At 30.1% G+C, this 18615-nt stretch overlaps 2 protein-coding genes across 2 annotated transcripts; both read right to left on the reverse strand.

Moving 5' to 3' along the window:
• Positions 1-2407: 2407 nt before the first annotated feature.
• On the reverse strand, positions 2408-6153 carry LOC101267833 (acetylornithine deacetylase-like). The gene is made up of 11 exons (XM_004245843.5): positions 5768-6153; positions 4442-4686; positions 4249-4357; positions 4012-4150; positions 3872-3929; positions 3769-3786; positions 3568-3690; positions 3329-3482; positions 3213-3246; positions 2987-3096; positions 2408-2664 (listed from the first exon to the last, which is right to left on the reverse strand). Exons 1-10 carry the CDS (start codon positions 6086-6088, stop codon positions 2993-2995), a joined length of 1305 nt encoding a protein of 434 aa, XP_004245891.1. The 5' UTR covers positions 6089-6153; the 3' UTR covers positions 2408-2664; positions 2987-2992.
• Positions 6154-12679: 6526 nt separating this feature from the next.
• Positions 12680-18357, reverse strand: LOC101267549 (acetylornithine deacetylase). The gene is made up of 10 exons (XM_004245842.5): positions 17835-18357; positions 17236-17480; positions 17046-17154; positions 14965-15103; positions 14817-14874; positions 14724-14741; positions 14427-14549; positions 14157-14310; positions 14039-14072; positions 12680-12974 (listed from the first exon to the last, which is right to left on the reverse strand). Exons 1-10 carry the CDS (start codon positions 18165-18167, stop codon positions 12871-12873), a joined length of 1317 nt encoding a protein of 438 aa, XP_004245890.2. The 5' UTR covers positions 18168-18357; the 3' UTR covers positions 12680-12870.
• Between the last annotated feature and the right edge of the window lie 258 nt (positions 18358-18615).

The raw sequence follows: 18615 nt of genomic DNA on the forward strand, positions 1-18615 counted from the left end.
AAATACAAAATGTCAACTATGCTAAAAAAAAAACAAAACAATAATGTTAAGTAATTTTAGTAATGTGTTTTATAATTGTGTGAGTCTATTCAAAATAAATGATTATATTTTGGATCAAAAATATCTCTATCGTTATTTTAGGAGATCATAAATATCCTCAAGAGTTAACACACTAATATTTTTAGTGAAGTGACAAGCTACATGAAACTAATCCCTGTACCTAAGCGTTGCCAACTAAGATTCACTACAAAAGAACTTGACTCTTTGTCGCCACAAATTTCTAAAATATTGCCACTAAAGGTATAATTCTTTTATAGTGATATGTTTTATAATCGTTTGAGTCTAATCATAATAAATAATATCGACTTTGCCCCTTATACAGCACTTACGAATCAGATTGTCACATAAAATATATAATTGGATCCAACAAAATCAACTCACAAAACATTTTTTTTACAAGATAAAATTGGCGCAAACAGAAAAAATTGCATGTAAAATTTTAGAAGCTTAAAGCTGTTTTTTTATTAGGGTAAAGACAATGGCGTGGGGGAGGCCTGTGACTTGTAAGGCCCATGGGGACCTGCACCTTGCTATTCTAATTTAGGTATGATCTATCCTATCGTTTAAATGTTATCTTTTCATTTTAATCTTATTTTTGTTGTTTTTTTGAAAATTTTAATCAATTTCTTGCCTTTTAAGCTTTGATTTCGTATAAAAGGAGTTTAAAATATAATAATGTAAATCTTAACGAAAAAGAATATAAAAAGATAAAATTGTATTTTCTTGATTTCTTCTATTTGATTGTAAAGAAAATAAAACTATATATATATATATACACGTACTTTAATCACAAATAATTACTAATATTTTCTATGAAAGAGTTAAAACATACAAATAACTTATATATATATCAGGTCATTAAGATTTAGACCTCTACTAAATAAACGATGCCTTTATCTCTAATCAAACAAAATAATATAATATTTTTATCTAGATCAATGTAGCTTTTTACACATAATATAAATGTGGTGTAAAATGGATGGTGTATATATGAACACTTGTTTTTAATAAGACAATTTAACAAAATAATAAGACATTCTTATCTAGATCAACGTAGCTTTTTATACACAATATAAATATAGCGTAAAATAGGCAGTGTATATATGAACACTTGTTTTTAATAAGACAATTATAAGTTGTTTTTATCTACATCTGTACATGTAGTGTTTTGATGAAAGTTTATTGTTGTGCACCGTTCGATAAATCGAATAAAAAAAATAATATTAATTTATTTTATTGCGACTAAGGATATTTTTTATGCAGTGTGAATATTGGTTGAATTTCTGATTTAGTGTATTTTCATTCGTGAAAAGTATATGAGGAGATGCACATGGAGCGTAAATAAGTTTTAAAAAAAAAAGTAATTTTGATATCTCTCTTAAAATTTGCATTGGTATTTATCTTTTTTTGGGCTAAAATTTTAACCTTTTTTAAAATTATTTTCACCTAAAAATATTGATTATAATTATATAAACACCCAATATTAATATTTTCCCTTGAATTTCTTTTATTAATATCTTTATGATTAGAATTAAGAGGATGAAGTTTTGAAGAGTACACTTATTTTTCAAAATCCATGTATGGCTATATTTATCAGTTCCTTCCATTAATTACCTATTATTACAATTCATTTGTACGAATATTATTTGTGGCGGAGCCAGGATATCTAAGAAGGGGTTTGAATTATAAACAAATATGTAAAAATCACAAGATGAAAAATAAAACGGGACAAAAAGAGAAAGGTTAATCTTAATCTGCTACATTTAACTTGCTTTGATATATCAATCATTAAAACTATCCATTCTTTATTGAAATCTGATTTTTCTATAATTATTCGTCAAACATTTTTTAGCAACTCAAGATCTTTTTGTTACTCCGCTATTCTCTTCCTTACAATTCTTTAAACTCAAAGCACAAGAATTTGAACTTAAATTGATGAGAATTTGATCCTTGGATCAATTTGATGACCAGTTTAAACTTGACTTTATTTGCACTTAAATTAATGAGAATTTGATCCTTGAATCGAAATTGCAAGTTTGTCACATCCAAATTGAACATCTAATAACATCACTCTCAAGATACATTAGATTTCTTGTTAAATTAGCTGTGAAAACCTTTCTTTTAAATTATAAACAACATGAAGGCGCTTACAAAACTTATGGGTGACAACGCGCTAAAATAAATAGTAAAACCTTGTTCACACGGAATGTTTACATCAAGTCATAAATGTATATGCATATATGTATTTTCATGCATATTATTTGTCACAATTCAAGACTATTCTCCTAGTCGTAGCATGATGCTTACATCCACAAGTACCCCAATTTGATTTGAGAAGTTTGAAATATAAAACTTAACGCTCAAAAGGCGAGTTTATTTCGAGATGACATAAAGTTGATACTAATGCTTGACTTACTGTCTGAAAACCTTTATTAAGATGAGTTGTTGGGACAAGCCCCCAACCAACTCTAGTTGTCTAAACAAAGACATAAACAACGGAAACAACACATAGAGATTGTCCTCAAAAGATAGAAGATTCACCAAAATGCTACTGAGTTGGATGGTGATCATACTAACAACGAGTTGAATGTTGATCGTTCGAACCTATATAAAACAATATAGGCGCAAGAGTATGTTGTCAATACTTTGACTGTACTGAGTATGCGGAACAAGCATCACAAGTCTAATAAATTGAACAAGATAAATCTGGAAAAACTGAACTGATAAACACGAACTAATGCAATGACCAAGTAAAACAACATACAACTGATAAAGTACTAAGACATGAATAGCTACATATTTTACATAATGATGGGAAATTACTTTTAACAAGCTAACATTGACATAAAAACGTGATGTACTTTTCATGTATTACATCAAAAACGTTATTTTATCGACCAATTGTAGAACTGTAATGTTAACAAACCTCATATCAATCTTCCAACTGAGCAATGATGCTTGCAAAGATCAGGTAACCTTGAGACATATCAGATAACAGACAATATTCATTCTTTGCATGGTATGTATCCATTAAGCCTGCATTTCATTATTATCAAAAATTTCACATTGAAATATTCATTCAGAGAATGACTAAATTTTTGTCTAAGAAAAAGAAAAGAGATTGATGAAACTACTAAAACAAGAAACTTTACCGTAGCCAGTAGATTGAACATCATAACCAATGTCCTGTTAACAAAATAATGAAATAAGCTATTGCAAAATCGAATTTCTAGAAGATCAAATCGTTTCATTGAAAGAAGTTACAGACCTGCAAATCTCTTATCAATGGCAAACTACCAGTTATAGAATATGGTTCTAAATACCCAACTACCTCTTCGGTAGCTTTGGATAGTACTTTATACCCGAGAGAATTGAGATCACAAGCAACGCCAGATGAAGTTTCACCAAAAGTTATAGTCATTCTGGTGTGGATTAAAGTGGAATGTTAATTATTAATAAATGATCAAGAAGAAATTTCTTTGAGCTCTTAATTTTACTTCAACATACCTTCCCCTGAGGTTCTCATCTGGCAGAACATATTTTGAAACAGGCCCTCGAGTATCAAGTTTTTCAATATTCGCATTCAAGTCATCAACATATTCTTGTAATTTCTTCATAACATCGGGTACACTGAACAATAATGCATTGTTAGAATTTTCTATTGTTTTCAACCTTATTTATTAAGAAACATGAAGGAATAATACATACTTGTAAAATGGAGTCAACCTGCAAGAAAACATATAGTTGTGATTATATATACTAGGTATTATTTTATCATTTGATGAAAGATCTCACGAAGAAAGAAACTTACCTAACATCTCCAGAAACAGTACACTCACCAGGAATTTGATTGATTCCACCCCCGGGATCTATAAGAGAAAATGATTTTAACACGTAAAAATAACTGAAGAAGATAAATATATATAGGTTCAAAAATTTTGACAAACTTACAAAACCACTGAGTTGGTTTCATGGTGGATGGTGTCTCAAATTTATAGACTTGTTCTTTAGGAACAGCAGGAAAATCTCTATAGAAGCGCGACTGAATTTCTTTGAGTACATCCATAGCAAGTTCTAAAGCATTGATAGCCTAACCATATGCAATATGATATCAGGTTGTTTGAATCGACTTAATGTTTAGTGACTTTCGACTTATTTATAAAAATGAAATGAAAATAAAAGGAGTACCTTGTTGGGCAGACCACTGTGGAATCCCTTTCCGATTACCTCAAGTTTCCAGGGTATAGTACCACCAGTACCAATGCATGGTTGTTTATCAGCTGCGTCGATCCAGTATCTATAAACACGAACAAAATTCATCAAAAAATGTTATATATCTGCAATGAGAATGTTATACGATAGCATATATACAGTTACTTACAGAGGACCTGATTTTAATTTATCAAACCAATGATCCTTATATAAGGCATCTACACCAATTCCAGGGATAGATGAGTTCTCTTCGCTCGCTATGAAAATAGCAATGACTGTCGATGTTAATTTTGGCTTTGTCTCTCCCAACCTCTTCATAAGCTCGGTAACAAGAGCTACATGACCTAAACAATCTGTAGTTCCACGTCCTTGAAGTTTATCACCATCGATGCTTAATGAAAACGGATCAAATTCCTGAATACCAATATAATTAATTGATTAAAATGTGTTTTCTCTGACCATTCTCGAGTGTTATATCAGTAGCATTTTTTTTCTGGACCATTACAGATGACAAAAAAAACTGTTACATTATAAATCATTTTGTACATCAGAACATGTACTGTCAAGTGTTGAATGTAGATTTGAATAAAAAGTTAGCAACGCTAACACTAAGTGATATTTATGATAATATTCTTAAATTTTATTTTGATTTAAAAAATTATACTTTTGAAAAAAATGAGCCCATTAGAAAAATGGATTAGGTTGACTTAATCCACCAAATTTTAAAACTCGAATGAAATGGACTAGCTCACGTTAAGAGCTCTATCCTTCATTTAAAAAATATAAAAGAACTCGAAAAAAAAATATTTACAAAAATCAATTTTTTCCTACACCCACCACCACCCTCACTCTCACCGTCTCCCTCACTCCATCCTACTCTCCACTTGACCCCTAACCCAACCCCCATAAAAAAAAAAAAATTTACCCCCCCCCCTATACCCCCCAATTTTTCACCCAAAACTGAAAATAAAAAAATTTCAAATAAAAAGTTAATTTTTTTTCATACGCCTATATTTCCACCCCTACCCTCCCCCACCAGGACTCCTCCTGTATAACTTTTTAAAAGTAAAAAATTTCGCCCCCACCACATAATTTATTTTTTAAAAGAAAAAACTATTATTTTTAATGCAATTAAGGATTTTTTATTATGAGTGGGTAAATCTAAAACAAATAAGTAAATACATTATGGCTGGGTAACCCATGAGTCTATATGAATTCCCATATTTTTCTCATTTTGTCCATGCTTATATAAGCACTTAAAATACATTAGCTTATATTTACCTATTTAAGAAGTTAATTTAAATAAATATGATTAGAATAACTCTATTTTTTTTTATGTAAGCTAAAATTACCATCCCTATTTCCAATGTTAGACGTGTAAGATAGCAAGTACCTAACAAAATAATAAAGGTACAGAACGAAATATCAAATATATTTCAAAAAATAATGTAATAGACATAAATCGATGCACCAAAATTATAAGTAATTTACATACCCATTCATCAGGATTTGCAGGCACAACATCCAGATGCATTCCAACAAAAGACACAACCTTTTTTGGGTCCGTACCAGGATATTCCACAATAAGGTTACCCCTATTAGGAGTATAAGAAACATGATTGATGATCAATGCTCCGCCATTTTTGGTGCTATATGGATTAAGGATTTCAAGAACATGGTTCACATTCCTGTCTTCCTCCGGGATAAGATCCGGTGGGTTGTTCTGAACGTATTTCGCTTCGCCGATCAGTTTCTTCAAAAGAGTTACAAATGAATCCTTGTTTAGATCACCCAAAATTTGCTTTACATCAGCCATGCTAATAGCAAGTGTTAAGTCACACTTTTTTTTTTTTTGATATAATATGGTAGTTTAGTAAGTAACAATATGGGATTTGTTCACATTATATAACATAACATTTTTAGCTTTTTCGATATTGTGATAAAATAAGAATTTTTAACCAAACTAAGTCACTATGTAAAATAATTTATCAAAGTAATACATTTTTCTAAAATTTTACAAAACTAGTATAAACGTATTTCACGGTAACGTTTTAGGGTATATTTTATTTTTTAAAAACTAACAGCATTAGGTTGATATACGTTAGTGTAAGTAACATTTTACTTTTAAAACGTTATTTTCAGTAACGTTTTACTCCTAAAACGTTATTTTCAGTAACGTTTTACTCCTAAAACGTTACTGTGAGTAACGTTTTAGGAGTGAAACGTTACTATGAGTAACGTATATCAATCTGACGTCATCAACTTTTTTTTAAAAAAATATATCCTAAAACGTTATTGTGGAATACGTTTATACTAGTTTTGTAAAATTTTAGAAAAATATATTATTTTGGTGAATGACTTTATATAATGGCTTAGTTTGGTTAAAACCTCATAAAATAATCCATATGCACGTAATATATTCATGTAAAAAACGTGTTGTATAGTCCTCGGTATATCTTTAGTTGTTTACTATAAAGATGTGGTGTGTGTATATTACAGCACATTTGTAATATGAGTGTTGCATACATTAAAATGTATAGATAATTAAAAATATATCTAAATTAGTGTAATATTTTGACGAAAGGGTATCGGTTGATAAAATGTTCACAACTTTTTAACGATCTCATATTAGAAAACATATCATGTTATCGATTCAATTTTGATCTTTAATATTGAATTATTGGATAAATTGATAACCGTTAAGAACGTAATAGTTTATTACTTTATCTTAATATATATAAGTTTTCAATATTAATCTCACTACTTTACGTTAGCCTTTATTCTTTAACCTTCAATTCATACTTCACAGTGACTTAGAGTTCACGGCTTCATAGTTCATACTATATAAAACTTCAAAATCTAAAGTAAAATCTTTATGCCTTTCTTAATTTTTTTTTGTGTGTGTTATTGCACTTATATAGTTCTTTTCATGATGTTTCTAACTGTTGAATTTTATCTCTATTTTCTATTTATTATGTTGTTACTTTCTCCGTCCATTTTTATTTGTCACTATTTAATTTGGCACACCCATTAAGAAATTAATTATTAATATACGTATTTTACCAAATTAGAGCTATTAAATGAGGTTTAATATTAAATTATAGAAAAGAGTTTGGAAAAAAAAATATTTAATACAAAGAATAAATCATGAAAAAATATAATTACTGAAAAGCTGAAAGTATTCATCTTCCAAGAACTATTTATTTTAGCATATAAATTAAAAAGACTAGAGAATATTTGACCAACAATATGAATTCTTTCAATTTGTTTCTATTTCTACTAGGATAGGATGTGCAAACTTTTTTAAGTAGAGAAAAAAAGACATTATCCTTCGGAATTAGGCTATTTAAAAACTGATTAATTAATTACGGCTAAAAATCATTTTTAACGTTGTGCTTGAGTTTTGAGTTTCTGAGTTGAGAAAGTTTTTGCAGGTAGATCATCAATTGTGTTGTCACAAGAATGAGGAGATGCACATGGAGAGTAAAATTAATAGAAGTAATGTGACATCTCTTTTAAGTTAAATAAATAATTTAGCATTGATATTTATCTTTTCTTTTACTAAGTTTTAAAATTCTTTTTCTTGTTTTTCACCTAAAAATATTGATTATAAATAAATAAACACCAATATTAGTATCTTTATTTTATTAATTTCTTTATTCTAATCACTATGTGCGACATTGTAGAATAACAAAGAGGAAAAAGTTTTGAAGAGTGCTTATTTTTGAAAATCCATTTATATAAGGCTTTAGATCACTTTCTTTCATTAATTAATTATCATTTTAATTTACTTGTAAAAATATTATAAACTAGGCTAAGAAGAGGTGATGTGACATGTATTTAAAAATAAGAATGATGTTTATCCCTTTTTTTTTTGTTTCAAATAAAAAACCTAAATATAATTATATGGTAGTAAGTACCAATATGAAAATTGTTCATATTATATTGAATCATATTTTCGGCTTTTTCGCTATTGTTGTAAAATCCTTTTCCACACAATAAAGGTAGTGTAAAACGTGTTATACAAATATTTCCTCCGTTTAATTTTTATTTATTTATTAAATCAAAATAAATTATCTAATAAAATTTATTCAATTTAGAGAATTGATAAATAATTCTTTTATCTATTTTACTTTAACAATTAAATATTATTTAATAATTAATATATGTTGCATTAAATTTAATTTATACGAAGGGCAATATATTTATTGTAATATGGGTTGATATTCCTTACTTATAGCTTAATTTAGTATAGTCAACCTTTTATTAAAAAAAATATTAATATTCTTATTAAAGAAAAACTAAAAATGATATGGTAGTAGGTACCAATATGAGAATTTGTTCATATTATATTAAATCATATTTTTGGCTTTTTCGATATTGTTGTAAAAGTATATATATGGATTGTAAAACGTGTAGCAAAACACTCTCTCCGTTTATTTATATTTATATTAAAAGTATTTATCTAATAATATTTATTTAATTCAATAAATTAAAAGATAATTTATTTTTTTAAATCTATTTTAGGGTTATTATATTATTTGATGCCATATATATTTCCAAAACATTTAATTCAATATAAAAAATAATATATTCTTTATATTATATAATATCTAATATATTTTTTAAAGTGTTAGATTTAATATATTCGAAAAGTAATAAATATATTTGTAACAGGGATTTGGTATGCCTTACTTATATTAGGTTAGTATAATTAACCTTTTCTTTCAATTTTTTAATAATCTTAATAGAAAAAGTAAAAATTATATGGTTGTACCCTAGTGGGTACCAATATGAGAATTGTTCATATTATATTACATCATATATTTAGCTTTTTCAATATTGTTCTCAAATATTATGTTCAGATAATATAGTTCGTGTAAACCATATTTTACAATATTTTTTCCGTTTATTATATTAAAAATAATTATTTGATAAATTTATTTAATTTAGAGGATTAAGATAGAATTTATTTTTAATATCTATTTTATTTTTGTCATTAAATAATATTATATATCTAACATATATATTTCAAAACACTAAATTATATATTTAAAGAATAATATTATCTTTATTATTTATTATTTCTTAAGATACGTAGTAAGTCAATTATAAATACTACTATTAAAATAAAATAAAAAACTATTTATAGCTCGGATATAATTGTAAATTGTCACATCCACACAATATATTTTTAATATATTATATGTTGTACAATGGAAGGGCGGTAATTAATGAATATACACAATATAAATGTGTTGTAACACATATACATGATGGATATTTTTATCGAGACCAATGTAGATTTTTTTATGAAAGGGCGCTACGGATGTGTTAAAAGTCCAAAATGTTATTAATTTGTTGCTACAATAGATTTTAAATGGTTTTATAAAAAGATATTTATTGAGTTATCAAGTTTAATTTTAATTTTTTAATATTTGATTATTGAGTAATTTGATAACTCATTGAAAATATAATAATTTATTATTTTATTCTTATATAAATATTAAATATTAATATCAATATCTTATAACTTTGATCTTAATTTTCAATTCACACTTCACTTTATATAAAATATCAAAACTTACAATAAAAGTTTATTCTTATTAATCTTTTTTTATGTTACACTTGTATAATTCTTTTTTGTTATTGTTTCAATTTTATGATCATTCTTTAAAGTTAAATAATTGTCAGGTCTTAGAAATACTATTTCAACAAGGAAATAAAACATCAAATCTAAAAAAAAAGGAAAGGCCATGATTTTCGTCGTTATCGTCTTCGGATTAAACAAATGAATATATTAATTAACTTGAAGGATCAATATGACAACCACTTAAAACTTATGGTATTATCGAAAGCTTGATACAAGTGGATACATCTCGATTTCAAGATTTTATAACTATTACATAATATTATTCAGCTATTCACGAAGCAAGATTTGTGTGTGTGCGTGTGTGCGTACGTGCGTGTGTACGTGCATGCGTTTGTGCATGTGTGAAGGAAAATGTATTCTTTGAAAAATGTTTTTTCTAGAAAATATTTTCTTGGACAACAAGTAGATTTCTAACTTATTTTTCATGTTTGCTAGGTGAGTAGAAAATATTTTTTAATGTTTGGTTGGTGAATTAAAAATAATTTTTCATAATTATCTTTTTTTTTTGGCTTGAGACTTTTGAAATTTTTTTATTTAAAAATCAACTCAGATAATTGATTTAGGACCCGAGCCTAAATCTCGAACCAGGACAAGACACAGATGACCATTCTAGAATTCAACCTTGAGATCTTACCCAGGATGAGGCTCATCGTGGTTAGAAAGGATTATACTTTTTAGATGATTCCTTAATGCTTTTAGCATAGACTAGTGGATTCACTTAGTTAAGAGATTCTATACCCTATCAACGTATAGAACAGTTCTGGTAGCGTCGACAAGACGTTATATCATCATGTAACTCAAACTAATGGTTGTCGGTTAGAGAATCTCCCACATAGTTATACTATAATTTTACACAAAATGAGTTGTTATTGTATTCTTCAAAGCATTGAGATGCTATTTACTGTTTCAAAAGGTTTTCATATATTGCATATTTTATTCTTGCTTTATCTTGAGTTGAGTATTCAGAGTTCAGTATGAGTTGATCAGTATCTTTGAGTTGGGTATCATATTTTTGAATCAAGTATCTTATTTTTGAGTTGAGTTGAGTTGAGTGAGTTGAGAAGAGATAAGTATGTTCCCTTTTATCAAGTTCAAGTTTATATTTATGCTTTAGAATTTCCTTTACATGCTCATACATTTTATGCGCTCAGTCATTTGGCCTGCATCATGAGATATAAGTATCAGAATCATCAAAGGGCGTTTCGTTGATACCAATTATAATTTCAGTTAGATATGGTGAGTCCTTTTGCTTCAAGAAAATTTCATTTACTTTTCAGTTTTGTCAGGATGTCGTGGGTCTTGTCACGATTTTTATATTTGTCATTTAGACGCTTCATAGATAGATTGTAGAGTTTGAGAAGTTTTTTTCATTTATCTTGTTAAATGTTTTAAAGACTTGAGTTGTCTATTTCTGGCGAGTTGAATATATTATTTTATTCAGAATTCATCTTTTAATTTAAAATTTTTGTAATTAAGTTCAATGAATTCTATTCAGTTGTAAGCTTTGTATGCTTGACTTAGTCTTCCGCTTGTAATCATCCAGGATGAGGATTCATTTGCGAACCAGAAATGTTTCTCGATTGTCTACTACATCCATGATGTAGACTCCAATCATGAGCATGCGAAAGCAAATCAAATTAATTTACTGGGTAAGAAATTTGGTGGCTTGTTTTATGAGAAAAAAATATTTTGTATTATATAGTTTTTGTTGGCGCAGATGTTAATGTTATTTGATACAAGCGAGAAAAACAAATCATATTGCTTGTTAACTCTATTTTGGAGATTGAAGTAAGAAAAATTAAACTTCTAACTAGTGAAAAAAATTAAACTTCACCTAGTTACATAAATGTTTTTATCATATTTATTGATTCTATTTATGGTGTGAAATATAATTATATATATATTCTCACTAACTAATAAGTTCATAACAAATTTCAAGTTAAATACAACTAAATATATTTATTTGGTGCACCAAATACATTTTTTAAAATATATATACATAGGCAGAAAGGCAAACAAAAAAGAGGGGTGAAAGTGTTGTCGTATTTCAAATACATATGTCAATCACACTAGATACATGTATTTAACATACCTGATACATTGTCAAATATAAATGCATAGGGAGAGAGACATGTATTTAAATGCATCAAATTAAAATCTAACACGAATAATAATCTTAACAACTCAAATAATCAAATAACAAACTAATAAAATTTGTGTAGTTTGCCCTATCCTTTTGGTTGTGGACAAGTACAATCTAATTTCACTAACAAGGAAGCATTAATTTTGCTTACATCAGAGGTTCAGACATGATCCGCATCACCAAGGTGAACAACTCACAAATTAATTAGATGAGTATATCATAGATTTTCAAAGTAAAATTTAGGAAAAAATTATTTTGATGAATAATCCAAATTTTTAAATAGTAGAATAAATTAATATTTGAATCAAATCTCATTATTTGAGAGCTTTGAAAAGTTCAACTTTTACACCAATTTTTTATCTTTTACAAAAACATTCTTATAGTATTTGTTTGCGTTGTATTACATAATTTTTGTGAATATGAAAGTGATGATATGGTGTTGATGAAAAAGATAAACGATCGATTCAAAATAATAAAGTCATGTGCTTTGTCTACTTCACGATATTATTTAAAGCAGATTAGATGTTAATATCAAAATAGAGCAAACTATTTCATAGATTCTGAACGCGCAAAAGACTAATGACAAACACATGATACTGTAATGCTGGGGATTTAGTTTTAACAAAGCTAAAATTTACTTCAAGTATAAGTTAAAACGTCAGCTCAAGTACTTAAATTAGTCACAGATTCAACAAAGAACCAGCAACATTTATAACAGGAGTCATCAGTGAAAGAGTTCTACTTTATCATAAACCTAATTCTGTCAACCAGTCTCTGAATTGTGATGTAATCAAACCTCAGATCAATCTTCCAACTGAGCGATGACGCTTGCAAAGACCCGGAAACCTTGGCACATATCAGACAGTAGACAATATTCATTCTTTGCATGGTATGTAGCCATTAAGCCTGCATTTCAAAAAGTTCAGATTTGAACACAAGTTTATTAGACTCTATTAATAACAAGAAAGAAGAACTAGACAATATTAACAAGGAAATGAATTACAATGAATAATTTTAAGCAAATGCAACTGTATCAAAAGTAAGAAGATATGTTACAGATATCGAGAAAAATATATTCAGACAATCGTTCTGGTAAGAAGTATTATGATACATGCCAATTATCTATGAAGGGTCTAAGCTATAGGCTTAATAGAGCTCCACTAATGAGTTTGAGTAGGGATTTTATAGATGGAAATGATGTACACATATTCATGCTAATGATACCTTGATTCTATGAGCTGAAGATACCTTGGTTCTTTTTGACGCAGTTCAGAACACGTAAGGCACTAAAGGTGATTTTTGAAGCTATATCTGGTCTATAAAAATGGTAAAAAGTCACATCTTCCCAATCAATAATACTCTGGACGTATAAGGGAGCTTGCCAAGCATATATTCGGATTATCCATAAGGAGCTAAATCCAAATCTAAAAGGATGTGACAAGAGATGGTGCAAATTTTGAGAAGCTCTCCAGGTAGAAAAAAACAGTTTTGGCAATTTCTCTTTTGACGAAAGAGAAACTTTAACTAACAATAGGCATCACTAACTCAGGATATCCTTATACCCAATGCTAAAAAAAGGTGAAGAGAAAGGTCAAAACAGACGAACGGGAAAAGGAATAAGTTAAAATACACACGTCCCCTTCATAGTTAGGCATGCAGTTCCATCAATATCTGCACTCCTAGTTTTTAATCATTGAACATTTACCACTCAAGCTTATCAACACCAACTAATACCCAATTAGAAGTTTGAAACTGTGCTTCAAAACAGAAAAAGTCAGAAGGTTTAGTCACAAGCTTGCGTCTAAGTTGATGATTGCAACTTGCAAGTAATGTTTTCATTGTATATCTAGAAACATAACCAATCCTGATAGTATTGTATTATTCATTCAGAAAACCGCTAAATTTAACTCTAACAAAGGAAAAAGAGAATGATGCAACTACAAAAAATGAAATAAAAACAGAAATTGTACCGTAGCCAGAAGTTTGAACATCAAAACCCTCGTCCTGCCAACAAATAATCAATAAGATATTGCAAAGTTGAGATTTAAGAAGACCAAACAAGTAAATTTGAAAAAAAAAGTTATGCACCTGTAGATCTCTTATCAATGGCAGAGTACCAGTTATAGAATATGGTTTTACATGCCCAACTTCCTCTTTGGTAGCTTTGCATAGTACATGAAATCCCCGAGAATTGAGATCACAAGCAACTCCAGACGAAGCTTCGTCGAAAGTTATAGTGATTCTGATGGGGATTAAAGTGGACAATTAATTATTAATGAAAAATGGTGAGACGAACTATGGAAAAAATTCCCAGTAATCATATGATTTCTCATCTTTTGAAAGAAAAGTATAGCATACCTGCCCCTTAAGTTCTCATCTGGCAGAACATATTTTGAAACAGGACCTCGACCATCAAGTTTTTCAATGTTGGCATTCAAATCATCAACATATTCTTGTAATTTCTTCATAGCATCTGATACACTGAACAAAGATGCATTGTTAGAATTCCTACAATTTTCAAGAGATTCGTCGGCTATTCATTTCCTGTTTTGAAATAGAAGCTCAAATTTTTTTTATTTTGCAGAGATGGAAAAATGCCACATACAAAGAGAGACATTACTAAAATTCCATATAAAAAAAGAACAAAACACATACCTGTAAAATGGAGTCAACCTGCAAAGAAACAGATGTAATTAGATATCATCATTTGATGAAAGACCTCAAGGAGACTTTGAAGAAGAAACTTACCTAACATCTCCAGAAAGAGTGCACTCACCAGGAATTTGGTTGATTCCACCCCCAGGATCTGCGTGGCGAATAATTTAGCACATAGAAACAACCGGAGAAGATAAGCTCAAAATTTTCAAATTCATCCTACTAAGACTTGAGAACTTACAAAACCACTGAGTTGGTTTCATGGTCGATGGTGTAGCAAATTCATAGACTTGTTCTTTTGGATGCGCAGGGAAATCTCTATAGAAGCGGGACTGAATTTCTTTCAGTGCTTCCATAGCAAGCTCCAGAGGATTGATAGCCTAAAATTTGCCATATATGTCACACAAAGTTACAAACACATTCGAGTATTAAAAGGTTTCAACAAAGAGAAAATGTATCCATGTTTACTGTATTCCAGGACATAAAGTAGTATTGATCCAAGGAGGTTTCGTGAATAAAATAGATATGCTAGAGGGAGAAAGGTAGCTTCCCTTCTCTCTAGTTCAAACTCAACCGAAGAGCCTCTGTTTTTGGTCAATCATTCAATTCTAGTGATTGAGCAATTAATACTTAGTCAGCGCATCAACGGATAACAGAATATATTTTCATTGCAGGTCTTATGATGTCACAGAGAGCCAGTCCAAGTAAGAATTCAAAAAGTTGGTATGAGTGGGTTAAGCACGGGGATAAACTCAATTAGCAGATCGAATATTAACAGAAACTTGCTTCTCTGGTTGTGTCAATTACTCTACTTAGGCTTCCGTAGGCCATGGTACCATACTCAGGAAACTGCAAGTTCAAAGGAATAAGCAAATGTGTATTTCTGCTCCTAGAAGTTTTCCTAGTTTTGTGGCATTGCAAGGGTCTATCATCCCTCTTACTTCAAGAAAATGATAGTGGATGGGATGATCTAGCAAATAAAACTGAAAACTTCATGGATAATGGCTATTCACTTCCAGCAGAGCCTGATCTCCCAAATTGCAGAGCACATATGCTGATGCTGTAACTTAAGTTTCAGACATCAGGGTGTGCTCCAATAGAATTTGAAGGTGAATGGGTGTACAGGGCCTTTCTTTTTATTGGTGGATTAGAGTACACGGTCTTCCATTCCATTTATCCTCAAAAGATATAATGAAGGCAATTGGGGGAATATGGCAAGGATGGGCAGAAACAACAGGGTCAGATGGGCCCGAATCATGGTTAGAGAATGCAAAAATTGTTCACTCTATTCCTTTTTTCGGAACTTCAAAATTTAATTTGAATGGAAAAAATAAATGTCGGGGGAGCAGTTGTTAAAGAAAGGTGAAAGTGTGATTGTTGAGCTTATTATGTTTTTTGAGAATGTTGTCATGTGAATTAAAGCAAAAAAAATTGTTGCCTTGAGGTCTAGAAAAAGGGAAAAGCAACATGAAAGTTGAAGAACATTTTTAATCAAACAAGGGAAATTGTGAAAAGGGTTAGAGAAAGGTTGTTGTGCATAAGCATTACAGTACTTGACTCACTCTTATCGATATGTATCACGATGCATCTAGGAGAACAAGAGCCCAATGGATCTACGCGTTTAGCCTCAAATGCATTTAGGCAGTCACCCACGGATGCATTTGGACTTTCAGTTCTATTCCCACGAATACATTTGGACTTTCAGTTCTATAAATAGGGTAGTAAGATTGGTGGAATAATCATAACAACTCTGAATCTTCCGTCAACATTCTTTTATAGAACAATTTTCCTCTAATTAACAGGTACTTCAAATGGCAGATTAACATTCATAACAGTGGATATAAAAGGAGCTGACACAAGTAATACCACCATAAGCCATCATCAGTAGCGGAGCCAAGATTTTCAATGAGGAGGTTCAAAATCTGAAAAAATAGACACACCAAGTAGTCGAAAGGGGTTCGACATCTACTATATATGCCTAAAAAATTATTTTAACCATATATATATCATAAAATATTCCGCCGAAGCAGGTTCGGATGAACCCTCATTGTAAGGTGGCTCCACCACTGGCCATGATGTTTCTATTGTTTTACAAGAGAATTTTGGTAAAAAGGAGAATGCCAGGATTTGTCACACATAAAAATCAACATAATAATATAATCTTGTGCAAACAAATTCCTGTATGGATCATACTTTTTCTTCTCCAATTTCATCATCTTTTATACTGCAACGGAACCTCTTGTTAAAATAACAAGATGGGGCATCAAGTGTAAAAATAAGTTTGAAGAGCTTAGATTTCAAGCAGTAGAAAGAAAAGAGTACCTTGTGGGGGAGACCACTGTGAAAAAGCTTTCCAGTTACATGAAGTTTCCACGGTATACTGCCACCGGTACCAATGCATGGTTGTTTATCTGCTGTGTCAATCCAAAATCTATATAGAGAAATAAACAATACGAATAAATTCACAATGTTTCTGCAATGAAACTTGATACTATAGCATACAGTTACTTACAGAGGGCCTTTCTTTAACTTATCAAGCAATCCATCCTTCACTAATGCATCCACACCAACCCCAGGGATAGATGAGTTCTCTTCACTGGCTATGAAGACAGCAACCACCGTGGATTTCAACTGTGGCTTTGTCTCCCCAAGACGCCTCATAAGCTCGGATACAAGAGCCACATGACCTAAACAATCAGTAGTTCCACGTCCTCGAAGTTTATCACCATCAATGCTCAATGAAAAGGGATCAAATTCCTGAATACAGAATTGTTTTACCGTTATATGAGAGATCATTATCATTGCCGACTCATAAAGGAGCATAAATTACAAAAAAAAATTATGTTTTTGATGTTATGCTTTCTCTGCCAATCTACACTTCAATCAAGATTCTAATACTTTCTTCCACCACTATAAGCATAATGCTTAAGCCAGACCAACACCAACAATTAACAAACTCCCTTATTAAGTATCCACTCAAACAACAACATATAAAAGTAAAGCAAAGTAGCACAAACTTTACCACCCTAAGCCAAAAAAAAAAAGCAACCAACTTTACAAAGTAAATTCAAAATAACGGAAAGGGGTAGCAAAATAATTGCATTTACATACCCAATCATCAGGATTGGCAGTGACAACATCCATATGCATTCCAACAAAAGACAAGATTTTCCCGGGCTGAGTACCCGGGTACTCCACAATAAGATTACCCCTATTAGGCTTATACGTAACATGATTGATGATCAATGGTCCGCCGCCGGTGGTGGTGCTATAAGGAAGAAGTGTATCAAGAACGTGATTCACAATCCTGTCTTCCTCCGGGATAAGCTCCGGCGGATTGTTCTGTACATATTTGGACTCGCCGATCAGTTTCCCCAAAAGGGTTACGAATGAATCCTTGTTTAGATCGCCCAAAATCTGCTTAACAGAAGCTGTAGTAGTCATTGTAGTGAGCTGATGCCTTATTTTCGGAACAGAGCAAACCTAGGGGAAGAAGTTTGATGTTTTAACAAATCCTACTTTTGACACACAAATTGACTTTATTAATCCCTCATTTTAATTTTACTTTGATCCATATTAAAAATAGATATCTCATTTTAATTTTTTAAAATAAATTAAAAAATTAATAATATGTGTCGAGTCAACCAGAATCAACTAATGTTAAAGGAAAGGATTATTAGTTTGGAGGTAACCTTTAAGAAATCCAATCACTCCTACAAATTTAAAAATATTTTTATTAAATCATTCTTAATCATATAATATACTCTATTTTTTACTATAAATTACTTGTGTTTTTATACATTTTTATTGTGATAAAGTATTTGTTTTGACCAAATATAAAAATTAAACTACCATAGTAATATCAAAGGGAATAGAACTTATTTTAATAGAT

Source organism: Solanum lycopersicum, chromosome 8 (genome assembly GCF_036512215.1).
Source record: "Solanum lycopersicum chromosome 8, SLM_r2.1".
Classification (NCBI taxonomy): domain Eukaryota; kingdom Viridiplantae; phylum Streptophyta; class Magnoliopsida; order Solanales; family Solanaceae; genus Solanum; species Solanum lycopersicum.

What these genes read in the sequence shown, in the direction of transcription:
- LOC101267833 (XM_004245843.5), bottom strand. Translation starts at nt 6,088, where the DNA reads ATGGCTGATGTAAAGCAAATTTTGGGTGATCTAAACAAGGATTCATTT. An exon ending in AAATTAAAATCAGGTCCTCT is followed by an intron (nt 4,358 to 4,441) that starts GTAAGTAACTGT and finishes TCGTGTTTATAG; the next exon opens with ATACTGGATCGACGCAGCTG. An exon ending in ACAGTGGTCTGCCCAACAAG is followed by an intron (nt 4,151 to 4,248) that starts GTACTCCTTTTA and finishes GCATATGGTTAG; the next exon opens with GCTATCAATGCTTTAGAACT.
- LOC101267549 (XM_004245842.5), bottom strand. Translation starts at nt 18,167, where the DNA reads ATGACTACTACAGCTTCTGTTAAGCAGATTTTGGGCGATCTAAACAAG. An exon ending in AAGTTAAAGAAAGGCCCTCT is followed by an intron (nt 17,155 to 17,235) that starts GTAAGTAACTGT and finishes TTCTCTATATAG; the next exon opens with ATTTTGGATTGACACAGCAG. An exon ending in GAAACCAACTCAGTGGTTTT is followed by an intron (nt 14,875 to 14,964) that starts GTAAGTTCTCAA and finishes TTCGCCACGCAG; the next exon opens with ATCCTGGGGGTGGAATCAAC.